General features: G+C 51.5%; 11 protein-coding genes across 13 annotated transcripts; 4 read left to right on the plus strand and 7 right to left on the minus strand.

Moving 5' to 3' along the window:
- Positions 1-789: 789 nt before the first annotated feature.
- Positions 790-1819, minus strand: H257_15668 (hypothetical protein; the record flags this gene model as incomplete). Its single annotated transcript, XM_009843838.1, has 3 exons — positions 790-1101; positions 1238-1357; positions 1475-1819. The coding sequence occupies 3 exons, from the start codon at positions 1817-1819 to the stop codon at positions 790-792; spliced, it is 777 nt and encodes a 258-aa protein (XP_009842140.1).
- Positions 1820-2095: 276 nt separating this feature from the next.
- Positions 2096-4222, plus strand: H257_15669 (hypothetical protein). Of its 3 annotated transcripts, XM_009843841.1 has the most exons (9): positions 2096-2368; positions 2420-2505; positions 2552-2727; positions 2779-2817; positions 2872-2923; positions 2978-3201; positions 3252-3569; positions 3624-3783; positions 3839-4222. In XM_009843841.1, the coding sequence occupies exons 1-9, from the start codon at positions 2116-2118 to the stop codon at positions 4112-4114; spliced, it is 1584 nt and encodes a 527-aa protein (XP_009842143.1). In that variant the 5' UTR covers positions 2096-2115; the 3' UTR covers positions 4115-4222. The 3 variants fall into 3 exon arrangements, with proteins under 3 accessions (XP_009842143.1, XP_009842141.1, XP_009842142.1); XM_009843839.1 differs by having other exon boundaries at positions 3252-3783; XM_009843840.1 differs by lacking the exon at positions 3839-4222 and having other exon boundaries at positions 3624-3813.
- A 632-nt stretch (positions 4223-4854) lies between these two features.
- H257_15670 (hypothetical protein) lies at positions 4855-6065 on the plus strand (the record flags this gene model as incomplete). Its single annotated transcript, XM_009843842.1, has 1 exon — positions 4855-6065. The coding sequence occupies one exon, from the start codon at positions 4855-4857 to the stop codon at positions 6022-6024; it is 1170 nt and encodes a 389-aa protein (XP_009842144.1). The 3' UTR covers positions 6025-6065.
- Positions 6066-6499: 434 nt separating this feature from the next.
- Positions 6500-8709, minus strand: H257_15671 (hypothetical protein). Its single transcript, XM_009843843.1, has one exon. It carries the CDS (start codon positions 8675-8677, stop codon positions 6557-6559), a length of 2121 nt encoding a protein of 706 aa, XP_009842145.1. The 5' UTR covers positions 8678-8709; the 3' UTR covers positions 6500-6556.
- Positions 8710-9759: 1050 nt separating this feature from the next.
- On the minus strand, positions 9760-10848 carry H257_15672 (hypothetical protein). Its single transcript, XM_009843844.1, has 3 exons — positions 10091-10848; positions 9902-10040; positions 9760-9847 (listed from the first exon to the last, which is right to left on the minus strand). Exons 1-3 carry the CDS (start codon positions 10802-10804, stop codon positions 9804-9806), a joined length of 897 nt encoding a protein of 298 aa, XP_009842146.1. The 5' UTR covers positions 10805-10848; the 3' UTR covers positions 9760-9803.
- H257_15673 (hypothetical protein) lies at positions 10826-11369 on the minus strand. Its single transcript, XM_009843845.1, has one exon. The coding sequence runs from the start codon at positions 11263-11265 to the stop codon at positions 10933-10935; it is 333 nt and encodes a 110-aa protein (XP_009842147.1). The 5' UTR covers positions 11266-11369; the 3' UTR covers positions 10826-10932.
- A 693-nt stretch (positions 11370-12062) lies between these two features.
- On the minus strand, positions 12063-13184 carry H257_15674 (hypothetical protein; the record flags this gene model as incomplete). The annotated part of the gene is made up of 1 exon (XM_009843846.1): positions 12063-13184. The coding sequence occupies one exon, from the start codon at positions 13182-13184 to the stop codon at positions 12063-12065; it is 1122 nt and encodes a 373-aa protein (XP_009842148.1).
- A 136-nt stretch (positions 13185-13320) lies between these two features.
- Positions 13321-15076, plus strand: H257_15675 (hypothetical protein). The gene is made up of 3 exons (XM_009843847.1): positions 13321-13547; positions 13594-13750; positions 13795-15076. The coding sequence occupies exons 1-3, from the start codon at positions 13342-13344 to the stop codon at positions 14941-14943; spliced, it is 1512 nt and encodes a 503-aa protein (XP_009842149.1). The 5' UTR covers positions 13321-13341; the 3' UTR covers positions 14944-15076.
- A 51-nt stretch (positions 15077-15127) lies between these two features.
- Positions 15128-16514, plus strand: H257_15676 (hypothetical protein; the record flags this gene model as incomplete). Its single annotated transcript, XM_009843848.1, has 5 exons — positions 15128-15391; positions 15450-15533; positions 15593-15877; positions 15952-16273; positions 16342-16514. 5 exons carry the CDS (start codon positions 15128-15130, stop codon positions 16512-16514), a joined length of 1128 nt encoding a protein of 375 aa, XP_009842150.1.
- Positions 16515-17731: 1217 nt separating this feature from the next.
- Positions 17732-21926, minus strand: H257_15677 (hypothetical protein; the record flags this gene model as incomplete). The annotated part of the gene is made up of 2 exons (XM_009843849.1): positions 17732-17946; positions 21821-21926. The coding sequence occupies 2 exons, from the start codon at positions 21924-21926 to the stop codon at positions 17732-17734; spliced, it is 321 nt and encodes a 106-aa protein (XP_009842151.1).
- A 384-nt stretch (positions 21927-22310) lies between these two features.
- Positions 22311-25481, minus strand: H257_15678 (hypothetical protein; the record flags this gene model as incomplete). Its single annotated transcript, XM_009843850.1, has 1 exon — positions 22311-25481. One exon carries the CDS (start codon positions 25479-25481, stop codon positions 22311-22313), a length of 3171 nt encoding a protein of 1056 aa, XP_009842152.1.
- Between the last annotated feature and the right edge of the window lie 271 nt (positions 25482-25752).

Here is a 25752-nt window from a genome sequence, read left to right on the forward strand (position 1 = left end):
GCTAAGAGTTTACACTGATTGTTACTTGACCAAAACTGGTGAATTCAGGTTCAGTTTCTCTATCAACCGTGCACGCAATTGCATTAACTGCGGTCCTTAAACATTGGGTTGTGGTGGATCGCTTGATTTCGCTAAAGAAAATCCTTCTTCAACTTGTCTTGGTGTTTGTGTCGCCAAAGTCAATTGAGAGCATCTTCCCTCGCCGTGTACCACTGCGGGAGGAAGCGTGTGTAGTTGAGGGCAAAATGCACAATGAATTAACTGAAGATCTACAAAGATCTCCTTAATCCTCATCACTATGAAATCTTCTTAATCTACTTCACTACTTCTACACTAATATGCACTTTTGTATACAATGGATGGGGGTGCGGTTGAGACATTGGGGAACTTCACTAGGCTAGCGATTCTAAGCCATACTTGCCCTTGAGACACGTTCCCAGGCAAGCATGAGCTAGGGTGCGTTATGAGCCAGGTACTTAGGAGCTGGGTGCGGGCAAAGTGGTGGCAAGCCGTTAACCCACCTGTCACATCGCTACACGCCGGTCGACATGCGTGGAGCTTTCGAGCAGGACTTGGGCAGCACTGGTGAACATGTTCATACTGGAGTGTCGTACTGAGCGAGCGGAAGGTGCTGTTGGCCTCGACAGCTGCAGCCAAAAGACCCACACAGCTGCAGTCATCAAAACGAGCCCAAAGCCAGAACTTCAAGGCGGGATGGACCGAGGACTGAAATGCAGGGCTGCCACGAATTGTCTGAAAAGTAGTCCCCACTCAAGTCAAGGCTTGTGACTAGGGAGTTAGTAGGGCTTGCAAGAGGCATTCTAGGCCACGGTTATCCTTATCGCCAGGGTTGTGGAGCGTCAACTGGGACATTGGCGACATTGGAAATTTCCCAGCGAGCGCTTGAATCGACCTTGTATTGAGTTTGCCAGCCACTAAAGTCAGGGATTGCAAATTGGCCATGAATTCTTCGTATGCTAAGGCTTTGAGGGTAGGGCAGTTGAACACGGCGGCATAAATCGCTTGCTTAAGAGCCACGTTGTCTAAGTCTTGCAGTTTCCAATTGCGAAAATACAAGTGCTCCACTGGAGCTGCTGTCAGCTACTTAACGGTGTCGCGAAGCATCGGGGCGGTCACTATGTACCTGTTGGTGCGCAGTAGCTTGAGCTCTATCAGCTGGGCGGGTGAAGCAGAAAATGCAAAGATCGCAGGTAGAAGCTCAGGGTGGCCCATATACAGTAAGAGTTAGCGACGTCAGATGGGAGAGGTGGGGTGCCAGCGAAGATGGAAACTGATCGGCGAGGTCGATGTACGACGCGATGACACGCGTGATTCGAAGCAGACGCCACTGCTCGTACTATTCGGTCGTCGGCGACACGCGTGATTCGAAGCAGACGCCACTGCTCGTACTATTCGGTCGTCGTAGTCCAATTGACTGGCTGATCACCCAGTGAATGTCCACCTATGGATGCACATGATGGTGCAACCAGGCAAGGTCGGTCCAGTCCACGACGGTCACTTGCGTCACGTACTTGGCAATATCCCTCAGATGAAGTCGACTACTTTCGTCCATGTTGTTGAGGTCTTGTTTCATGGTCAGTTCAGGCCGTAACGTGTAGAGTGGCATAACGTATCGGTCGAGGGGACCCAACACTTGCAGCGGACGCATGGCGGATACGAAGGCAAAGAAACTGGCGGTGTCGTTGATGAAAAAAGCCATCTTGAATACGAGGGCTTCCTGGGTACATACCATCAGCCCATGCCCGCCTCCTTCCTCCACCACGGGCGGCGGCGCCAGGTTGTTGGAATATGATTTCATGTTTCTGAGCTCACGACAAATAGATGAATGCTCATTTATGACGATGAACTTGCACCCAGACCACCTTGCATGAAATGAGGCTGTGAACATGTGAGTTATGAAGATGTAGCATGCATGTGGATGTACGACGGCTTAAGTTGGCTTGCCGGTGCTGCAAAGATGAAATGAGCTCCTTGTGTAAGGTACTCATCGGTCATCACAACTTTCAAATGTCCTCCCGGGCAATATAAATTTCGACAGGTTTTTCCTTGAGTGTCAGCATTTATTGATACTATTGCGGTTGGTTGTCGAGAATTATGAACGTGTCCAAGTCCAACTGGGTCAATCCTTATGGCACCGACGATGCTCCGCCCATGTCCCTGCGCTACTTGAATGAGTTCGTGGGAAAGTTGCAGTGTGCGTCTCATTTGCTGCAACTCCAGATCTTTCCCGACGCCAAAGAAATCTCCGAGAGCATGGGTCTCTTCAACGCGGCGCGCCGTTTCCTCGACTTGGACGACGCCGACGACTCGGTGGATGGGATCGTCGTGGTGGGCGACGGGTCTACTCGTACGAATGCGTCTTGGCGACGATACATGACGATCTCATGCTCCTGACTAGCCCGAACGGCGGCCATGTTTGCCTACCGAACCAAGGGCTGGACATGCTACAGCGTTGACCCGGAGATGCGCCTGTCAACGGACGCCGTAAGGAGACACCGTGCATATATCCATGCTCACGAGAGTCTTGTAGGAACGAGTTCCCTGGGACGGGATTCAGAAGGTCGTGCCCATTAGAGCCAAGATCGAAGACATCCAGATCCACCTGCGCCGCGCCATCGTCGTGCTGGTGCATGCCCACGTCACTTTGGACCAAGCGCTGGCTTCCGTCCACGCAGACACGATCGTCGGCGTCGTGACCGTTCCATGGTAAAACCCCTCGTTACTCCATGCAACAGCGACGCTAACTTGAGAACTCAGCTGCAATTGGTATGGCAACCAAGAGCAACTCTTTCAACGGTAAGTCGTCATTTACATGTACTACAGCCGTATATGACCATATACCATGTATAGACACCCAGATATCGTGTACGACGACTACAGCATCCTCTCCGACCACCGCGAAGTACCGTATTCAGCATGCATTTAGACAGTTTTCTCAAGGAGTTTGCACTATCAGGTGCGACTGTGGCGTCACAATGCTGGCATCGACAGCGTCGGGCTGAATCAATCGACTAAAGCTATGACTGGCTGCGTGGTCAAATCCTTTGTGAGTCCGCAGGACAGCATCGACGCCAAGTCGGCCGCGTTGCAGCTCCTTCATGACGACACGCTGGTCAAGATGGTCCGCGGAAGTATCGGCACTTCCGAGCTATGGGGCCCGCTACTGTCAATCTTAACACCGTACGTTCATTTCGTTCATACCTTGTGGTTGTTCTTATAAAGTTATGCAGGTTGCTCGTCCTCCGCGACAACCTTCGCATTGGAGTCCTCGGCGATGCCTCCAAAGAGTTTACATCTCACTTTCACCAAGCTAACAATGTCGGCGGTGGTACTACTCTGATTGAGTCGTTTCAATTGAATGGCCAGTACGACTTGGTGCTGGATCTGGGGATGCTGCATGAATGCATGTACCTGATTGAGTCGCGCGTGTCGTCGGCGCTCGTGCTCAAGCTGTGTCAGTCGTTCCAAAGCACGCTTACTAATCCGAACGGGGTGTTTGTGTGTGTGACCCCCCGTCGCAAACTCAAAGGCACGTCGTACTTTGCAAAGTACGTACCGAGAGGAATGGGTCTGGTCTTATGATTTGAATACGAGACTTATAGCCCCCAGCTCAAGTGGAGGTTGGAGAGCCACTCCGTGGGCACTTCGTTTGTACTCGTGTGTCGACAACAAGCCCCGAAACCCACTGCGCCGTCCAGGGACCAAGTGCTGGCAGATTTAAACGCAGTCGCGACCAACTTTCCCGACCAAGCTGCTCCACGAGTGAGTACCTACTACTAGTACTACTAGTACTCCTCCTAACACTAAATGTATGTAGATTGTGGGGGAGATCACCGGCGTTCGCATCAAAAGTCGAAAGCTGACGTTTCTGGACGTGAGTGTGAACGGAGTGGCCATGCAAGTGGTGCTCAGTCGCGCGAATATGACGCAGGGACATGTGGCCAACCCCGATGACGTGGCGCGACACTTGCGGGTGGGAGACACCGTCTGCGCCCAAGGCGCGCTCGAGTCACCTGAGAAACTCGATGCACATGTGATTAGTATCGTCGCCAGTCGACCAGTGCCCGTGAAACCTCGATATGGCATTCAATAACACACACCCCTCAACTCTCCAGCGTCGAGTGCTGTACAGTTCTCCGGAGTAAGTACTACTACCTCTGTCCGGAAGTAGTTGCAGCATTCAGAATAATTTAATAATGAGAGTCAAGATTATCAAAATATCGAAATCTAAAGGTATGCTTTGATAGAGGAGTTCAAGGTTAATACGAATAAACTTATACCGTCCCAGAGTACCCTCAATCGAAAGAGTAAATCAAGAATCCAAGTTTATTACTTTATCCAAGATATCCACGATGTAACGTATTTATCCGGAGTGCGGCCAAATTTGATACTTTATCCTATATATTTTGGATGTAACGATTCTATCCGGAACTGGGTTCCACGCTTATCCGGTTTATCCGTAGTATCGTACATTTTGTCCGGTATTTTCACATTATCTGCACCCAAGAGTGATTCCTTTAAATTTGGGGAACAACAGTCATATGAGCAATTCGTACCAAATTTCAATCGTTGAAATATTATTCAACATATTCCAGGTGAATTACTCGCGATATTTGCAACCATTTTCGGAATTCAACAATCTCAAATGTTGCAACTACTTTCGGACAGAGGTAGTACTATAGTACGGAGTACTAGTAGTATCTTAACTTACTAGTAAGTACCCCGAAACGTTGCTGGGGTTTCGGGGTTGTTGGAATCGTGAAACCCGAAACCCCGGCGATTAGATGAATTGTTAAGATGAAGTTTAAAACCGTTTAAAACTCGATGGGAATCATGCACGATTCCGACAGCGACGCGGGTCAAGGCGGCGTGTCCGTCGAGTCGCTCCCAGCCGCGTTGCCATCGACGGACAACGGGATCCATGAAGAAGCATGGCGAGCACATGTATCCTTTGGGTCATGGTTGTCGGTGTTTTCCAACGGCCAGTGGCGACGCGCGCAAGTGGTCGACGAGACTGATAACCTCCTTTGTGTGAGCTTCGACGACTCGGACGAGGAAGACATGTGGATCGATCGTGGGTCTCAGGACATTGCACAGGACAACGTGGAGGACGCTTCTCTCGTCGCTGTCGATACTTCCACGTGGCAACCTCCTCTCAGCTCACCTCGTCGACCGTCGGGCCTGACTAACGTTGGCAACATGTGCTTCTTGAACAGTTTACTGCAGCAACTGTATTGGCGCCCCCATTTCCGGGACCTCATCCTTTGCACGCCTCCAACCAACGCCATCGAGCACGCGTTGGTTGAGTGCTTTGAAGGTCTTCATCTGAACGACGGAACCTCCATCGACGCCTCGGCCGTGCTAGCTGCTTCTGGTCTGGAAGCTGGACAGCAGCAGGACATCCAGCAAGTGTTCTTATTGCTCATGAACCTCCTCGAGTCCCATCCGGCGGTGGGTTGCGTGTCTGGCGCCATCCGCCACACGCTGCGCTACGGAGGCGCCCGCCGCACCAGCATAGCCGCGTTCCACTGCTTGTCATTGGATGTCGTGGGGGTGACGTCATTGGAGGAATCGCTGGCCGAGTGGACAGCTACAGAACAAATCTGCGATTTTGACTGGGACGAACGCGCGACCGGCGTGACCATCTCCAAGCAGTCGACGGTTGAGACGATGCCAAGTCTGCTGGTGTGCCACCTCAATCGGTTCACACTCAACTACCACACGTGGGCCACGGACAAAGTGCCGTCCCGACTGGCGTTTCCCATCAAGTTTCCGCTAGACGACCAGTATATCCTGCGGGGCGTCGTCGTGCACTGTGGCGACCAAGCGTCGTCAGGTCATTACAAGGCGTACATTCAAGACAACTCTACGAGTTTGTGGATGGAATTCAACGACACCATCGTGCGGCCGTGGGATGTCCATACAAACGTCGAAGCCGACTGCTTTGGCGGCCCATGTTCTGACCAATGCGCGTATCTGTTGGTGTACGAGAAACAATTATAACAGTGTATTATGTATATAATAAGGGCATGTCAAATGTGTGACGTAAACTCACTTTTACTAGTAATAGTATTGCAAATGTAGTAATACTAGTAGTACTGGTACATACAGTAACTTCCTGTCCAATAAGAATTGTTGAAAAATCTGAGTTTGAACTCTGGCATTGAAACCCACTTTGAAACAGCATATCCTGTCACATATAACGTATAACGTTTGAAACCAAAATCTTGAATACAATTTTACCCCAAATATAAATAAGTTGTATATCATGATATTTGGTTCCACTGCGGTGGGGTTGACGAAAATCAAAATACAGGAATTTTAAAACGGTACTTTACAGTCTGATTATACAGTCGGTGGGGATGCCCTAAACTCTTACTTTACTGTACTACCGTAGAAAACCTTTGAGACTTTGTTTCGTACATTTACAAAGGGCATGTCAAATGTGTGAAATGACCACATTCAAGGGCATTTCAAATGTGTGACGTATGGTTCTCTAGTTGTAATTTACACTATGTATCGACATATATCTTTCCTACCACGCCTCCACGCTATCGCCACATGTGGCCTGGCAAGACTTATTGGATGTCTTGGGCTGCATGGCGGCACGGAAGAGGTCAGTTTTATACCGCTTAAACAGCTGCGTGAGTCCTCCTTCGACGAGAAAAGCCTCTTCGAGGGCCGTGAGGGCGAACGGGAACGACTGGCCGGCCACCAGCACCACGCGGCGCGGCAGGTCCACCGACACTTGGGCGCCTTCCACCGCCAGCTTGTGGAAGACGGGGTCCGTGATCACGATACCCAGCAGCGCGTTGTTGGGCTGGTTGCGCGCGTAAATGTACGCAAATGACTTGGCGATCACAGCCTGCACGCCGAGGGCCTTGAGACACCGCGCGGCTTCTTCGCGCGACGAGCCCGAGCCAAACGCGGTGCCTGCGACGATGATGGTGGCGCCGTCTCGGCACCTCTGCACGAATTCCGGACGGGTGTACGCGAACGAGTAGCTCGCGAGCACGTCCTCCTCGGTGCGGCAGTCGGCCGGCCACAGCGGTGACGACGGGTTCAGACCCATAAACTGCGCGGGGATGATCGCGTCCGTGTCGACGTCGTCTTCAAACACCTGCACGCGGCCACATATAATCGCATGAGGTTCCGATGTCTGATCAGCCTCCGACGGGGACGTCGTCGCCACCCGAGGAGGAGGACGGGTGAACACGACGGGCGACAGGTCCGGCGACGGCTGTGACACTGTAAAAGAGTGTGACGCTGTGTCGTTGCTGGTGTTCCACTGGCGGTACGCGTCAAACAGGGCAAAATCAATCTGCCCCAGCAGATCAGCAGGATCTGTCACTTGCATGCGGAAGCTGGACGCGGCGACGGCGGCGGCGGACGCGAGGTGGCCGATGGAGCCCTTGCCCATCCGGTTGCGGAAGTTGCGGTTCTGGCTGCTCAGCCAGACTTCACCAGGGAGTGCCACGTCAGCGCCAATGCCGACGCAGAACGAGCACGACGGGACGCCGACGGTGAACCCCGCCGCTTCGTAGATTGACAGAAGCCCCAGCTGGTTGAGATGGCTAACTATCTGGAGGGAGCCCGGGGTCACCCGCTTGTTGCCGGGCGTGATGGGGAGGCCAGCCAGCAACCCTTGCTGCAAGACCAGCGCGCCCAAGATCAGGTCTTCCTGGGTCGTGGTGCAGGCGCCGATGAAGCATCCGTCCAGAGCCATGCCAGCGACCTCACCGATCCGGACGCAGTTGTCTGGCGACGGATGGATGGCCACGGTGGTTCGCACGTCGTCGAGGCGGATCACGTGGTGCGCCGCGTACGAGCAGTCGGCGTCCGGCGTAAAGTACAGCCCTTCGTCCTTGTGGGAACTTCGCTTGGCGCAGACGGCCGCCGTGACCGCGTCGGCAGCAAACACCCCCGCGATACCGCCAAACTCGGTTGTCATGTTGGCGATGGCGAAGCGCGCGTCGTCCGAGAGGTGGCGCAGGCCGTCGCCGCCGTAGTAAACCGCGCGCTCGAAGGCCACCGTGTTGCGCTTGAGGGCTCCGAGGATGTGTAGGATCACGTCCTTCCCGCCCATGCCGAGGGGAGGCGTGCCCACGAGCTCGATGTACACAACCGGAGGAACTTTGAACCACGTCTGGCCGGTCACCAGCGGCATGACGACGTCCCCCGCGCCAAGACCAGTCGCGAATGCCCCCATGCCACCGGCGCTACATGTGTGCGAGTCGGCGCCAATGACGATTTGGCCTGGTTGCGCGCGCTGTCGGGCGAATTCTGTGTGCATGATGGTGGTGTTGGGTCCCCAAAAGTCAGTCAATCCATGCTCCTCGGCGAAATCGGTCGCTACTTGGATGAGCGCCTTCTGCTTGGGGAGATGGTTCACGCGAGGGTCGACGGTGTGATCCACGGCCAGCCAGAAACGATCCGGACGATGCAGCGGCGGCCGCCCGATGGACGAGTAGAGTGTGTCCATGCCTTGGAACGTGAGTTCGCTCGCGAGAGTCCAGTCCGACTTGACGCAGATGACGTCGCCTTCCTGGACGCACGGGACGGAGAGACCCACGGCGTGGTGGCATAAGATCTTTTCGATCACGTTCATGGGAGGTAGTGGTGCCATGGCGACGGAAGATCCGATTGTGATCATCATTGCGTTGCAACCTTTTGTATGCGCAACCAGAGGGAAGGTCTTTGGATCGATGCTCATCTAAGTATGGACTTCTTCAAGTACGTTTTGCTTTGCCATATATTTTGAATCAATTTTCAAGTGTATTTTATGAGAGCCCTGATAGGAATCCATAATGCATGTATACATTTGTGTAGTTATTCTAAACTTAGGTTCTGACATATAACCAGGTCCATACAGATTCGCAATGTAACATTTCGAACTTTATGAATTTGACTGATGTGTTTGTGCAATCACAGAATGACACACGCTTATTGGTTTAGACCTAGAATGCGTCTTATTGGCCGAACTGCAAGTGCAACGCTATAAATAGAAAAATGCAGCTGAGAAAGTGGTGACATGATGAAAATCCAAGTAAATGAATGTTAAGCTGAAGTCTATTTAAGCCGATTAAATAATCAGAAGAATGTCCAACCTTTCGGCTGCATGCAGCACTTTTCAGAATTGAAATCCTGGTCGTGAGAGACGAGTAAGACGCTGCATTCTACGACGAGGTCTCTTTCAAATGCACCAAATAAATTGGCCATCTACGTTAACTGTAGATATCGAATGAATGAGTTGCTGGCATTGATATTTACTTGGGATGGCGTCGCACTGCTATAGAAACAAACACCCAGGAAAATTGAGCGTAATACCTTCGAGCCCCCAACACCACGACACACGTGGCTGCCGCCTACAATTGCCTCCTCGGGTCACTCGGACCTCCCAAGATTGATCTTAAATGTGAGTGCATGTAATCGTCAGTCGTATTGTATGTACCTTGCAATTAATCCCTCTTCTCATCCAACTTTGTTTCAAAGTTGTCAAGATTATCCATTCCTGTGCACTTAACTGCGCCATTGATCAGTTTGGAGGACATTCGAACAGTGTGCTTAGTCCATTCGGATGAGAAGACCCAGTACGTACTTGCCTTTCTTTGATGCGACTTTATCCACCAAGTTCAAATATGTATCCAAGTCACAAAGCAGCCCCCGACGACATCCGTTGTATAGTTTGGAACCCTCCCATAATCCATACTACGTAGTACACAGGATACCAAGAAAGAAGCAATTGTGACGCATATTTCGTTAATATGTTGATATTATTTGTACTACTCTTCAAACGCTTCCTTGGTCGAATCCAGCACTTGTTCCACTACAAAGCAGTAGAATATTAGATACTTTATCACGGTAGTATAGGATTACGTACCCACGCTAGTTACGTCGGAGTTGGCTTGGGCATTGTACGATCCTTTCAGTTTGGTCAGGGCAAACTGGTGCAGTCGCTGGTTCAGCTCCCTGTCGTCCTTATCCGCTTTGGTCTTGAGGGTAGCCAGCGTCGACGTACACTACACACCACGATCGTGTCATCACCTTCATATAGCCAATGTCATCTTACCACAACCAGCGCCATGAGAGCGCGGGCGTTGTTGGTGTCGTTGAGCTCCAGCGAGTGTGCCAAGTGCTTTCGCGCGACCTTGAGGTTGTCGTAGCCGCCGATGGTGATGTAGATCTCGGCCAGGCGTTCGTGGAAGAACGCGTTCAATGGGTTGGTCAAGATGAGCTCCTCGAAGCAGAACGCCGCCTTGGTGTAGTTGCCTACAGTCAAGTACAGGTCGGCCAACTCGCTCCACGCGCCGGCGTCCGTCTGGAAATTCTTGAGAAGCTTGTTGAGCTGCTCGATGGCTTCGTCGATCTTGCCTTGGGCTTTCAAGATGGCCACTTGACGCTTCACGATGAGCATGTTAGAAGGGTTCTTCTGCAGCATGTCACGGTAGAACGCGTCGGCTTGCGAGTACTTGCCGTTCGCCTCCAGCACCATCAGCTCGAGACGCAAGACGCGAGAGCTGTCTGGGAAGCGGCTTTTGAGCACTGGGATGAAGCTGTTGACCACGTCCAGGTCGTTCAAGTCCAGGGCGGCGAGGATGGTTTGCTCGTAGACAGTGTACAACACATCCGACGGGAGCCCGCCGTCGGCAATCAGCTTCTTGCCCACCTTCAAGGAAATCTCTGGGACGCGGATCTTCTCCTTTCGCACGTACTCCAACAAGTCCACGCAACTCTTTCGGTCACCGGACGCCGCCGCTTCGACCTTGGCAGTGTATAGGTCCATGCGTGCTTCCTTTGAGGCTGTGGCGAGGGGAAAATGACAAGGACTTGTGTTTTTTTATACCTCTAAAATAGATATACCTGTAATATTCTATATCACTGACAACTACGGAAATGCATATCGCCGCCGCCTTAATCCTCCTTGGCCTCCTCCTTTGCCTTGCCTCCAACCAGAGACTCGGCCACCGACGACACCTTTTCAACAATGAAGTTGATCGCTGGCCCACTGAGTACACCCATGGCAACGAGCACATACAGCTGTGAATCTTCGTCTTGAGGCAAGTACCCCGCGGCCGCTCCGAGACTGGCTGCAGACAGGGCAGACACCGACGCCACCAATCCCTTGACCTGTCCCGAACTGGAGTCCCGGATGAGACCCGCACCAGAGCTGTCGATGAAGACGTTCAAGAACACGATGCCGGCAACCACCGGCCACGAGAGCATTGGCCACGCGATACCGTCCATTTTTCCTCACTTGGTTACTGTATACGTAACGGTAGTTCAGCATTACTACGCACCAGTCTTACAGCAAATGATCAATCTAGGCGGTCAGAATAACTACCTTGCAAGTGATTCATTTGTTTTGTAGTACTGGTACACCTAGTAAAAGTACATAATATGAGCATTCTGGTTGATTTGGCTAGGTTATTATATTAATAACACATTTTTGATATAATTCAATCAAACGAGTAATTCCCTGATAGAAACAGTATCCCTATTACCAACCAATATGTAACCTGGGAACTCCAAGACCCCTTTCATTTACTATTAATACTAGTAGTACTGTACAACCAATGCTGTAGAATTACTCTTCATATTTTTCGTCAAATTGTTTACTGTTGGATATTTCTTGAACTTGGTCGAAAGCACAATAAACTTGCGTAATTTGTTGGTCATGGCATTCCTGCCCTCGACATTTACAGTATTAATATGACCACAAGGCTTGCCCCAAATCAAAAGTTTGTAGCTGGAGGCGATCGTTGGAGCTCTTTTTCACAGAGTACGATCCGAAACATACCTTTACCGGGGCTGGTACGGATAGCTGTGTGGACGTGGGGTTGTGATGATACGTCTGTATCCTTGGTGTTAAGAAGTAAATTTGCCTCGCCAACTGAATGTGGGAAAGAATGATCACTTCGTGTAGTGATCTTGCAATGATGGGGTGATAATTCAAGAAAAACCAACCCCCATATTCAATTCCTGGTCGTCGTTAAGACTACTTTCGTCGGATATAAGTCAGTAATTTAACAATCTTTCAAGCACTACTTGGAACAGTCGACATGCAAGGCGGCGCCAAGAAGGTGATGCATCGAATAGAGGCATCCTTGAACCCAAAGCCCAGCCACGTCTGCCACCAACACGCCAATATTCATCGCCACGGTGGCAGCTGCCAAGGCAAATTCCGTGTGTTTTGTCACTTCTTCGGACAACAGGGCGAACGCGTTCACGTAGACCAACCCTCCCAACGTCCCAACGACAAAGCACGGCAGCAAGAGGGTCCAATTGTAGAGCACTTGGAACTGCGCCACCACCCAAAAGAAGCAGAAGTACGTCACTTGTAACCACGCCACCAACAGCAGACTGCCCCGACATAACCGAATCCATCCACCAGAGGATCGGGCTACGAACACTCCGATTTGATAGGTAAAGCCGGCAGAGCGGTAGAAAGATCCACGGGCAATGGGATCGGTCAATGGGAACCCAATCGCAGCCCACGTGCCGGTCATCATCGCGAACTCAGCAGCGTACACGAGAGTTAGGGGCGCCATGTACGGCCACAGGCTAAATGTTAATCGCATCCCTTGTCTGAGCCCAATACGAAGCTTGGACGACGACACCAATGGCATAGCTTCGGGGGAGCGAAAGTGCGGCAGCATCCACTCGAAGCTGGTGAGGTAACACATGGGAAAGATCAATGCCAGCAGCAGCGTGGTCTGGAGGCCCACAAAGCTGGACAGGCCTGTCAGCCATGCGAATCCTGCAATGCCTGCAAACCCAGTACCGCTTGACCACGCTGTCAAGCAGAGGCGTGGATCGTCGTAGCGACTGGCGTATGCCAAAAGGGAAGATTCCCCGATGGCGGATTGAATTCCATTGAAGCAAACACCCACAAGCTGGAGAAATAGCGACGTGCCAAGCCCACATGCCACTGTGACAAAGCTCAGAGCCATGCATAACCCGGCGACGTAAAGCCGGCATCGATAGGACACAAGTTGGAACCAATATGGACCAGAAAACTGAACCAGCAGAGTCGGGAGCACTTCAGCAACGTACACAAGGCCCACTCCACCTGCAGCAATGTCTTTGGCTCCTGCGATCATGATCACGTAGGGGATGTCGTTCACTAGGCCCAGGAGCCAGAAGGCGGCGAAGGTTGTTCGCATCATTTTTGAAAGCAACCGTTGTAGACTAGATACCCGGAATTTTAGCCAATCAAAGAGCAATCGGAACCAGATCTTATTTTCACCTCTTTCAATTGTCATTACACACACTATTTACGGATCAGACTTCAAGATTTCACTCGAAGTCCAAAAGCCAAGCATGAAGGACTCGGTAGTAGCCCTCCACTGGTTCCGCAAAGGACTCCGCCTTCACGACAACCCAGCACTGCACGCTGCTGTTGATGCTGGAGCCAAACGGATATATCCCGTGTACGTCCTTGAGCCAGCACTCGAGAAGCGAGACATTGGCATCAACCGCTATACGCATCTCCTCGAAACCCTCGTCGACCTTGACGCGAGTCTTCGGTAAGCAATCAACTCTTGTGCTCGGATAAGCTTACATGGACGGCAGACGTGAGAACTCTCGGCTCTTTGTCGTACAGGGCGACGATACGGTCGATCAGCTTGAACAAGCGTTCAAACGGTGGGACATCAATCTCTTGACGTTCGAGTTCGATTCAGAGCCAGCGTCGATGGCTCTCGGTGCCAAAGTGACTGATCTGGCTCGCGTATGTCGTCGATCTTTGCACCAACGCCTGACTTTCTTAAATAGACAATGAACATCCACGTCGTAACGAAGTGCGGCCACACGCTGTTCCACCCAGAGGAGTACATCGCCGCCAGCACCCGACACCGCCTCTCATTCCACACATACGGTGCGTTTTGCTCTCTTTTTCGAGCCATGGGGCCCATGCGAGAGCCCTTACCCGTCCCGTCCTTGCCTGCTGCTACCTTCGACGACGACAATGCCTACACCGTGCCGACACTGAGGGAGCTGACGTACCCTCCACGAACGGCGCCTCTGCTGTATCCCGGTGGGGAATCGCATGCATTAACTCGACTCAACGACCAAATCGTGCAACGAGCCAAGTGGGTGGAGCACTTTGAAAAGCCCAAGACGAGTCCGAACGCGCTGACCCCGTCCACGACTGTGCTGTCGCCGTACTTGAGTCACGGGTCTCTCTCGGTGGCCCTTCTGTTCCAGCGCCTAGAAGCCATCTCGAAGGCCGCCGTAAAGCCGACACTGCCGCCCGTGTCCCTAACTGGCCAAGTGCTGTGGCGCGAGTTCTTCTACTTGCAAGGTGCCACGATTCCGAACTTCGACTCCATGGAGGGCAATCCAGTGATCCGCCAAATTCCGTGGGAAAGAGATGTGTCGGTCATTTCCAAGTGGCGGAATGGCCAGACAGGGTTCCCATTCATCGATGCCATCATGCGGCAGCTAAAGGCCGAAGGGTGGATCCACCACCTGGCTCGGCACGCCGCCGCCTGCTTCCTCACGCGCGGCGACCTCTGGCAGCATTGGGAGGAAGGCGCCAAGGTGTTTGAGCTGTACTTGGTGGACTTTGACTGGTCTCTGAACAACGGCAACTGGCAGTGGCTGTCGTGCTCGCACTTTTACTTCCAGTACTTCAAATGCTACTCCCCAGTGGCGTTTGGGAAAAAGACAGACCCCCAAGGCCTGTACATCAAGCGATGGGTGCCGGAGCTACGGCACTTTCCTCAAAAGTACATTTACGAGCCGTGGAAAGCCCCGAGGGAAGCTCAAACGATGTACCAGTGCTGGATAGGCAGGGATTACCCCACCCCGATGATAGAGGACCACGCTGCAGTCTCCAAGCAAAACATGGCCAAAATCAAAGTCGCTTACGCCAAGCAAGCGGGAGTGACCTCTGTGAAGAAACGAAAAGCCGACATTTAACGTGTCCAGTACTAGTACTACAGTTCGGACATGGTTATTGGTGAAACGACATGAACTTGAAAGGTGATTAGACAACGTATAATTGAAGCATTGGATGCTTGGTCGATCCCGATGTCGTTCAGTAACATATCAGAGAACATTGAGAATAACACGGTTTCATTGGTTGAAATCACAAGGGACCAAAATGGCGCCGACCAAGCTGACCACGGTGGCGTCAAAGAAGACCATCCAAGATTCGTTTCACGGGGCGTCAACGAGGCGTGCCTATGAAACGTATCACAATCAGTTCGTTGCGTTTCTTAAATCGACCAAGCGCGGAGCTGGTCCTCGAGAGGCAGGCACAGTGGAGTGCACAGATTTCTTCCACCACATGTACACACAAGGACGTAAATCACGCATCATAGACTTGGCCAAGTCGGCTCTTGTCGCATACTTTGCTCCAATGAGGGTAACACCGAACCCATATCCAAGACGCAGCCACCCGCCGCTACATCGTTGGTTTGCAGAAGTACAACAAGCAACACAATGTGGACGAAGACCGCGCACGAGCTATCGACACTCATGAACGCTCTGGCGCACCTCCACCATTCGTTGGCGCTATGCTCCGACTCCTTCATGCGGTTGGCTTCATCCGCTGTTTTCGTATCAGCGAAGTTACCGTATCAGCGAAGTCTTGACTCTGCGTTGGAATGATGTCGACATCGTGGGCGACGCAAATGGCCGATACCTGTCCGTTCGTCTCCGTTGGCACAAAAAGGTGAATATGGAAGAGGACTGCCAAGTATACCATCTCGTGGACGAGATGACCTTTCGATGCTTGCGGGTCTGTGGATTCTATGACGAGCACATCGCAAAGGTGAGAAATGCCGGTGCCGGTGTCAACATCAGCAGCAGCACCTTTGTGTTTCCCAACTTTGTGGACCAGCAGTCTGGAGTACCAAAAGAGCGGATTGGAACCGGGGCCTCGAACAAGCCAACCTGCGTCAAATTCTCGTCAACGTCGTCCAGCGTACCCCGATCCTTCCGATCGCCATTTCTCTGCACAGTCTTCGTCGAGGCGGCACGTTTTTTCGCGTCTTCGAATCCAAGGAGCGGCACTTCAACTTCCGCGAGTTGATGGCTTGGTGCCGTTGGGCGGATGCTAAGACATGCTGTGAGTACCTCATCACTCAAAGTATCAGCAAGGAGATCGACCCAAGGAATCTGCTTCGTACCGGAAGCGATCCCAGCCACATACAATGGCAGACCGGTAGTGTTGCAGTGCCGGTCGGTTTGGGGTTCTCTGTTGACGATCTTGGCCAAGCGCTGGCCAAGAACTTACACGGCCAAGGTGCACTCGGCAGCCTTGGGACAACGACGACTATGCGACAGAGCTCGATTGATCAGTTTGTGGCTCAGTACCTACGGCGCGGTCGGCACTGGAGGCATGGCAGCAATGGTTCGTCGCAGACCCCGCCATTGGTCTTGTGTGTGCTCTCAAGGACTACACAAAGGAAATGATACGCATGGACAGGAAGAAGTACTCTGAACGTATCACACTGGGAACGGCGTTTAGCAAGTACCAAACTTAGGAACTTGTGAACCCTTGATAACGTTATGAGGTTCGAAGCCTCATACCGTTATCAAGGGTTCACAAGTTCCTACGCAAAGGCACTTCATGAGGTTAGACGTAGGAAGCGGTTGAATATTATGTAAATAGACTTGAAGTCATACACTTAGAATTGTGGCTTTGGCGGGGATTGAACTCGAGGTCAATTGCAATGACCGATTATTTTGTGAGGGTTCATGCCCAATAGGGAAACCTGGCGGACCAATGTAAGTAGAGGGGGTATCCCCTCTTCTTCTTGGATCGCAATCCAAATTTCCATTTCTTTTTATCGTATCAGCCAATCAGATTATTGTCGGATGGATTTGTCGTATCCGCCATATTATCTATACATAACGTTACAGTGCTGGCCATAGAAGAAAGGTACATCAGTTTTTCTGGAATAGAATTTCGTAATTTCATCCAATCATTGGGCTGTTTGGGGCATATTTAGCCAATTGAAAGGACGAACGATTGGGTACCTTCCAATTTGCACCATGACAAATACAGCCTGTGAAATCTGGAAAAAACTGGGTCAACTGGTTTTTGACCTGGACATTTGAGAATGGTACAGTTTTACTTTTTGATGTAAAACACCTCATACTTTTGTCGAGAAAACCTTGGGAACTCATGCAAACTCGTGCAAACACAACGATTGAATATTTTCGGTGAAAACACTTGATATTTGTATGCAATACAGTTGAAAAGTGCAATGACGATACGCCGTTGTGTTTGCACGAGCTCCCAAGGTTTTCTCAGCCAAATCAGGCTTAGCTGCGTAGTACAAGGTAAAGGTATTGAAGTAAGGCTTCCGTGCTCGAAACAAGATCCTCCGGAATCACGCCGAGGCCGTCCAGGCCGAGGCTTTGCAGAAGTTGGGATACGCTTATGATGGCTCTCAATGTGCTGTTGATGTGCAGGAATTCCGGGAGTGAGCGACGCAAAGAAAAACCAAACGTCCCAGGGGGGCAGCAAATAGATTTCTTGGAACCACTGCGCTAATTCCTCCACCGCGAGCGATGTTTCCCAGTGCATGAGGACGACACTTGCAATAGCATGAAATTGCATCCACATCCGCGCAGATCGCATGAAGTGGTTTTGAGCCCAAATGACCTTGTAGTTGTCCATGGTCCAAAGCAAGGACTTGTGCTTGTGAACGTTTCGCAGCATGTGGATAGCGCATGACACAACATGGACTTGTGGTCACTGCTTCTTGAGAGCTGTTTGGATGTACTGGGTGTGATGAATTGAGCACGTCGCAACTTCGAGATGGTAGTCGAAGAACGTGTCAAACGCTTCAGCGGATACTCGCAGTAGCTGTGAGTAGGCTTCTTCGTATTCCGAGCGCGCAAACAGGTACGACCATGGCATGAAAGAGCTACCAAACTTGTTGTTGGAAAATCTTGTGTACACAACCCCTATATCAATGAGCGTCCATCACCCTAGTAATCATTGCATCTATCCCCTAAGTAGGGATCATGCTATGTACGGACCGAAGTGAAGCTTGTATGTCCCGTCGGTTGCAAGCGCTACCCCTTCGTTTTGATATTTCGAAACTATTGCTACGTTCTACATGTTTTGGCGTGACGTGAACACGATCCCAGCATATGGGCGTTGCTGAAGCCCGTCAAGCCCAACAGTACTCGTCCACCCTGTAAACACGCTAAGTACCAGCAGCTCCTCCCTGGCACAACGTTAGTGAGCTTTGAGAGGTGATACTTACAGTACTTGTACGCATTGTTGAGGGCGGCGAATTCAACGTAGTTCTGAGGCGACCTGCTAACAAGAAATTCATCCCGTGTCGTACACATCTTCTCGGCTGACCATTCCTGAAGGGTGTGAAATATCTCAATTTCCCATCCTCCGCCCCATTGCCATGTAATGCGCTTTCGTCGTGCAACCAGCTTCTGTCTTGTTGGTAACCGTAGGAGCACAGCAGTGTCATGTTGGTGAATGGTTCTCAGGTGCACCTGTACGTCGTAAGAGCATCTCCAACGGGGGTCCCTATATCGAAGTCCCTATCCCCAAAACCTGTTACAATAGTGGTACCATCGAAGTTACGGATAATTTGGGGATGTATCCGGGTGTTTTGTCCCTATTTCGCTCGGACGTCCCAATAACTGAACATTTTGGGGACATCCCCATAATTTGGGGACAAAATCGCCCGGATAAGCCCCAAATTATGCGTACTGTAACATGAAGTAACCGTACAACCTAAGTTTTGAGATACATTGTATAGAGGTGGGATAGGGACCCCGAAACCCCAAAACCCCGAAACCCGCGTTGGAGATGCTCTAAACCCCGAAACCCGCGTTGGAGATGCTCTAAGTACTTTAAAAACCTTAATATCCCATAGTACCTCCAACTTCAATGGGGTAAAATCACCTTTCAGATACACATCGACCTCAGCGCGCAAGGAGGGATGAACATGCCGTGTCCTCGCTGCGTGCAGCGTTGGATCTCTCAAGACGTGATACAAACGTGAGGACCACGATACGCATCTTGTGCGTACAGCCAGTACTGTATGACTAGAGCACACGTATACGTAGGAGCGCTTCGTCTCGGAGCACTTTTAGTTGCGCAAGTGCCTTTAGCGATTTGTAATGAATCTTGTACTACTTCCCCCCTTAGCAGCACGTGTGAGAATGAATCAACATGCCTTCGACGAAAATTCGAGCAATGGCAAGACCACGTAAAAGACCAGTACGCTACCTTTACGTTAATATCATGGAACGACTACCGACAGTTCATTACATCATACATTACAAGTACTGAAGCAAAAATTGCTGGACCATACAAAAGTTAGAATTAATAATTGCGACATCCAGGTCAGTGTCCAGGGCATCAACACTGGGGATCTAACCCTATAAAACTCGGTTACCAAGCGGGAGCCCTACCACGTGAGCTATATTCCTTTTCATATCTAAGAACAACCTATGTCTTACTGCATAGTACTTAGAAGTATTTATAGACAAACTGATATATAAATTCATGTACCCGTTGATGTGAATTACTGAGCGAAAATGCCTTCGGATGAACCATCGGCCATCTTTGACCGCTTGTGCGATCGTGTCCAAATCCTATGGCCTGGGAGTGGTGCAATTACTGCAATCAGGCTGAAGATAACCGACCGCCTCTGGGGTGTCGTCACCTATCCCGATTCATGCTGGTGAAGTGGACTTCATTGCGGACGAACGCACTGTAGACAGAATGCGAAAAACATGGCACCAGTATCTCGTTCATTTGGCCCGACCTCATCTATTGGGGTGCACACGATCATGGGTGATAAGCCGGTTTATGAAACATAGTCCCGAAGCATTGGGTGTGTACACGCGTTGGCGGCAACATCCTGGCAACTTAACGTACTCCGAATACCGAGTACGTGACGCTCGGGTTTTGGAATTTGGTGAAATCCAACAAAAACCTGCCTTTTTCAAGCGTTCAAAATTATCAGCGACAAGTTGGGCCTGCATATACGCGCCACTGAAGCTGATTTGGTGTTATTTATAATGACCACCTCCATCCCACTGTCCCATGGCAATCCCCCATCCAAGTTACGTGCATTTGTCCAGTTTCGGTTCGCGAGGGGGCTCCGGATTTGTTTGAAGACGTTTGCGTCTGAGTTGCTTACCAATCAAAGTGGCGATCCGAAGTGGGATCTGTACCGTATCGTCCTCGCGGAAGGCAACGGCATGTTTCTAGTCACAACCGCGTCAGGTGGTCCATATATGGGTATTGACGTGCATTGGCTCCGTTTCAGATGCTGAAGGAACGATCGGGGTCTGAGAACTCCCTAGCGTTGATTTTGTTCGCGCAGTCCGTCGCATAGTTGTTTGTAAAGGTAGAAAGCGTAATCGAAAGCGAGCGCGAACGTAGTAGTTCTATGTTTGAAGCTTTCACAGTCAACGTGGTTAATTATGCGCGGTTTTTTTTCAATATATCTCGTCGTCAACAGTGCACCCTTGTGTGCAGAAACAACGAATAACAGCGAAATGAGTACAGCATAATTAAATTGAGTACATTCGACGTCATCACTACAGTTCCACCGCAACAAAGCAAACGGACCCTCGACGTAGCATGTTGGACATCAACCGCTACAGTAAACACGGCGAGTTAACCAGTCATAGGGACATGTCGTAGTTTCGACTGAACTTACACACGTCATCGGCTAATGCTACAAAGGGATATATATACATACGTGGGCTGATAATGCGATGTGTGTGCCGAAGGGTGCTGGGCTGGTTGTGGACAAGGGAACTCGAGGGACCCGAGGTGCTTGAAGTGTAGGCAGACGACTGGTTGTAGGATGCGTTGAAGCGGAAGGGGACGTTACTGCATACAATGAGCAATGATCAATGGTGAAACGATGATGTTGTGAATGTAGAAGTACCGGAGCTGATATGCTTGGTGTCGAGTAGAGACGCGTGCGATGAGCTTGATACAAACTACTTCGAAGTAGCAGCTGAGTGTGTTTGGTGCGAACACCATGTTTTGAAACGTAAATCGAATTTGGAATACTATTAAATTTCGCGGTGTTTTTTTAAATTTAATACGACGACCATAAGCCACGCGTGAATGCCTCAAACAGCAACATACAACGTGAAAGTGCCCTTTCAATGGCACCACGCGCGATACACCGAAAAACCACGTGCGAAAAATTCATACCCGTTGCCCATTGGGGTGTCGCCAAGACCATGTACGCCTCGCTTGGCACGGTACACGTGGAAAACGTCCAATGGTAATGGTAGAACGAGTTGCATTGGACGAGTTAGCTAACATGTAAAGTGAAATAGTCTGGTGGCCAATTTCACTACTACCTCTGTCCCGGTTTAAGTGCAACAATCAGCATATTTGAGAAACGAACCATAATTTTCAAGATATCTCAAGAAAGTAGTATATTTTGAAAGAGAAGAACGCCCAAAATCCAACCACGTCAAATTCGAATCAACGAGCTACCAATCAGAAGAGAAACATGAATATAAAGAATCCATACTTCAACGGTGATAATAATAAAGCAATTTAGCCAAATACTACTGTAGTACCAACATTTCAGGATACATGTTTAGCGCATCCGTACATACAAATTCAAAACCTGTTTTTATGTCATAACTCCTGTAAAAATGCTCCAATTGCGATCAAATCGGTGGCAAAATCAAGGTTTTGATTGGCTCTATCGTTTGGCGCTTCAAAACCAACAAATATTGACAGAGTTACGGCGCGAAAACTGCGCGCGTGTCTGCAACAAAGTTCGGCATATTGCAAAATGCGACCTAACGAAAAGCCAAACCTCACCGACGCCGACAGAGTGTCCATCGTCCAACACCTCCTTGCTCGCATGGTCGGTGGCAAACTGCCTCATGGCGCAATCGCTCTGGTTGCTGCTGACTTTGCTGTGCATCGCTGCACTGTGCAGCGGATCTGGAAACGTGCTTCAGTGGATCTGAATGACCCTCGCCGTCCGTGCAAGGACCCAACGTCACGGATGAAGACGCGCGTTGGGCGAAAGGCTGTCCATCACTCTGTTGCCGATCGGTTGTGGGCAATCCCCAAGAATCGACGTACGACGTTCCGGTCAATTGCAGAAGTACTTACTTTACAGTTAGCATGCAAACTCGCTCGGATAACAATACCGGTACTATTGTGGTAATACGGTAATATATATTGAGTGTTAAAACCAGACTTCGGGCGCCGATTTTAGGGAAGTTCTTTAAAATTGGGATTCTGCACACCTTATATCGCAGCCTATTTTTAGCTTGTCCCAGGTTTCATTCAGCAGGCCTGGTTATATTTTCATGGCGGCATCGACGACTTGGTCGATGACGCCGAGGTACTTGTGCGTGTACGTCCGCGTCAAGTGGTTGGTGTCCTTCATGACGGGTCGTCCGAGGTCGTCCACCACCCCACACGAGTCGTTCCAGCAGTAGTTGTCCGAGTAGTCTATCAAAGTGGCGTTGGCAGCCGCGGTGGCGTTCTCGATCAGCCCCAGCAGCCACTTGTGTTTGAGTCGAAATGCGGCCTTGGACACGGGACTCACGTCGCCGACATCGTTGCCGCTGAGCATGTGATACGGGTTGAACTGTTCACCTTCCACGTTGATGGTGGCTACAAACACCTTGATGCCCAGCCCTGTCAACTTGGTCATGTCTTGCTGGAACTTGTTCATGATGGTCACCACGTCCTTGGGGCGCTGGTACGTGCACTTGTCTTGGTATCCCGCCACGCAGCACTTTGGTGTACCCGCAACGCTCCGGTCCGAGTCCAATCCCCCAGGGCGGAGGAACTGTGGCCAGTTCATCGAGTGCAGAAACACTTTCGGACGAACTCGCTCCACCACTGCCATGACGATATCGTAGTGTTCTTGGCACGTCAAGGCGGGCGTCGCGTCTAATGATTTGAACACGACCGTGGGGAAGTTGGACCGGTTGCGGGCGCCGTGTCTGTCTTCGAACGACCGCAGAAACCGCGGCTTGACCTGGTTCGCGTGCGAGTCGCCGTAGGCAAATATGAGGTTTGGTTGGCCAGGGTTCATCATCATGGTCGCGTGGGAGGTGGTGCCGAAGGGGGCGTCGGCTGGCGCGGGCGAAAAGCCCACGTCCACATTAAAGTCCCTTGGGGCGGCCATGATCTTGTCGTACGAAGGGTTGGCAATCCGACTGAACCGGTTTGAGTTGGGGGCGTCGGGGGGCGCGATGACATCGTCGGGGGTGGCCATGGTGGCGGCCACCACTTGGTCGAGCACACTCAGGTACTTTGCTGCAAACTTGGGCGTGAACACGTTCGAGTTGCGCCGGACGGGCACGCCGCTCGGGTCCACTACTCTGCACGTGTCCTCCCAGCACAAATTCTCGGAGAAGTCGATGACCGTGGCGTTGGCTCCAGTGATCGCGCCTTCCACGAGGTCAATCAGCCACTTGTGGTTGGTTCGAAATACGGAGCGGTTCACGCTGCGCACGGGGCTGTCCAAGATAACCTTGGGGTCGAACTCGTTGCCTTCGGGGGCGACAGTCGTCACAAACACCTTAGCCCCGAGACTCACCATATCGGTGAGGTCGCTCTGGAACCGCGTCAAGATGGCCTCGACGTCTTTAGGGTTCTGGCCCTTGCACGAGTCGCCGTAGCCCTGCGGGCAGCACGGCGGCTCCTCGTGCGCTGGCTGCCACGCCGCCCCCCCTGGATGCAGATACGCGAGCCAGTTTATGCTCATGAACACGACGTTCGGCCGGACTTTCTTGATCATATCGTAGTCAGGCCACCAGATGCACTTAGGCAGCGGCGTGTGGGCATACGACTTGAACGCTATAGTAGGAAATTCGATGGGGTTGGTGTGCAATGCCAGCTGCTGGAACCGCGGCTTGACCATGTCCAAGTGCGCATCTCCCAGAGCGATCACAAGCGCCCGGTCTTCTTGGCCGGGGTTGATCAGACGACCTTCGGCACTGTACTCGACCACGTGCTGCTTGGGAATAGGAAGCCCAATGTCTGGCAGAATGTCGAGCTCCGCCGCGATGATCGAAGCATGGGTTGGCTCTTTCGTGGCATTCTCGCGGCTAACGTTGGGGATGTCTGGCACCAGGCCGACTGTGACACTGGGCGTCAACACCGTCTCAGGCAACGCCGCGCGCGCATTCATGGCTTGCTGTGAGTACGAGAACGAGTCTGGACTTGCGAGGATGATCCCTGCCAATATGGACATGCCCAGCATGCAGCCCATTAGAGCTGGTACAACCCACCGACCCTTGTGTCTTCTCAAGCTGTTTTCAACGTGGTACAAGGAGCTCAGACTCAAGACAAACGCCAGCCCGAGCATTGCCATGGGTGTCATGTAGTTGGGCCGGAAGTCCGGGTTAGGAAACCGCAACTTTGCAAACACTAAGAGTGGCCAGTGCCACAGGTACAGAGCGTAGCTGAGCTTGCCCACAAACACCATGGACGGCAGACTGAGCACCGATTGGTTGAACCAGGCAGTAGGACCTGCAAAGATCAAGAGGGCGGTGCCCAGTGTGGGCAGAACAGCCCAGTAGCCGGGGAAGGCGGAGGATTCGTCCAGACAGGCAAAGCTCAGCACGATGCAGCCGAGCCCGACCCAAGACAAGCCAGTGGCTTGGTGGTCGCTTGTGGCTTTGCACAGTGGTTTGGAACTGGTAGGGACAGACGCGTACTGGGTTTGGGTGAGGCGAATGTGGTTCACATACGCCAGTAGGCCCCCCATGCCCATCTGCCAGAACCGACTCAGGGGAAAGTAGAACGAATACTTGTTGGTGCCGTGAAAGCCCAGAAAGAAGATGTTGCAAGTGAAACTCAACGCCAGCACCGCCACCTGCATCACCACGGCCGACCGCACCGGCAGCCGCGTCAGAATGGATACAAAGCACGGCCAGAAGATGTAGAACTGCTCCTCCACGCCCAGCGACCACAAGTGCAACAGCGGATTCTCCTTGATGTCGTCGTCAAAGTACCCGCGGTCCAGAAGCATGACCTGGAGGTTGGCGCTGAACATGGTGCCCGCTAGCATGGTCGTGGCCAGCGCCTGGAGTTTAGCCGAGAGCAGGTAGAGGCAGCCCAGCCATAACGTTAGAGACAGCACGAGGAGAAGAGTGGGGTAGATGCGGCGAATGCGGCGGCTGTAGAAGCTCCCGTACGTGAACGTGCCCTTGGTGCACTCTTTGAAGAGGATGCTCGAGATCAAGTAGCCGGAAATGACAAAGAACACGTCCACGCCGATGAATCCGCTGGGAAATCGCTCCGGGTACGCGTGGAACAGGATCACGGGCACCACCGCCAACGCTCGGAGGCCGTCGATGTCGGCGCGGTACGTGATCGGATGCGGCGCCGCCTCTTCGATGGCTTTAGTTCGGACGTCTGATGTTGGGCCAGCGGTGGTCGGAAGGAGCGAGGCGTCGTCGTCGTGGAGAGTGCGAGGCGGGTGGTCGTTGGACGGCAGGGGGGGTTCCATGTTACTGGCCTGATGTGAAATGGTGCTGTGCAGGCACTTGGTCCAGTGCTGGATGGATGGAGTTCGCAGGTTCAACATTTTGGCTATATATAGATACAGTAGTACTCGTGGTATTATAGTATTATGAATTGAGACATGTGCCAAATTGTGCGACCAATCATGAACTTTACGCATGTGCCTACCAGTAGTGCCGTGACATCTTGCGTGCCACGATACATGATTGGTATTTTACTTTTGACTACAGTGATCCCCCGATTTTTGCAGCCTGGTC

Source organism: Aphanomyces astaci (assembly GCF_000520075.1).
Source record: "Aphanomyces astaci strain APO3 unplaced genomic scaffold supercont1.73, whole genome shotgun sequence".
NCBI classification, from domain to species: domain Eukaryota; phylum Oomycota; class Saprolegniomycetes; order Saprolegniales; family Verrucalvaceae; genus Aphanomyces; species Aphanomyces astaci.

Bases quoted from the DNA above. Each gene is read 5' to 3' on its own strand.
- H257_15669 (XM_009843841.1), top strand. From the start codon at position 2,116: ATGAACGTGTCCAAGTCCAACTGGGTCAATCCTTATGGCACCGACGAT. The intron at 2,728-2,778 runs GTAAAACCCCTC...TTGAGAACTCAG, and splicing joins GGCGTCGTGACCGTTCCATG to CTGCAATTGGTATGGCAACC. The intron at 3,570-3,623 runs GTACGTACCGAG...CGAGACTTATAG, and splicing joins GGCACGTCGTACTTTGCAAA to CCCCCAGCTCAAGTGGAGGT.
- H257_15675 (XM_009843847.1), top strand. From the start codon at position 13,342: ATGAAGGACTCGGTAGTAGCCCTCCACTGGTTCCGCAAAGGACTCCGC. The intron at 13,548-13,593 runs GTAAGCAATCAA...CATGGACGGCAG, and splicing joins GACCTTGACGCGAGTCTTCG to ACGTGAGAACTCTCGGCTCT. The intron at 13,751-13,794 runs GTATGTCGTCGA...TTTCTTAAATAG, and splicing joins AAGTGACTGATCTGGCTCGC to ACAATGAACATCCACGTCGT.
- H257_15671 (XM_009843843.1), bottom strand. From the start codon at position 8,677: ATGATGATCACAATCGGATCTTCCGTCGCCATGGCACCACTACCTCCC.
- H257_15672 (XM_009843844.1), bottom strand. From the start codon at position 10,804: ATGGACCTATACACTGCCAAGGTCGAAGCGGCGGCGTCCGGTGACCGA. The intron at 10,041-10,090 runs GTAAGATGACAT...CGTGGTGTGTAG, and splicing joins CTCTCATGGCGCTGGTTGTG to TGTACGTCGACGCTGGCTAC. The intron at 9,848-9,901 runs GTACGTAATCCT...ACTGCTTTGTAG, and splicing joins CTCCGACGTAACTAGCGTGG to TGGAACAAGTGCTGGATTCG.
- H257_15673 (XM_009843845.1), bottom strand. From the start codon at position 11,265: ATGGACGGTATCGCGTGGCCAATGCTCTCGTGGCCGGTGGTTGCCGGC.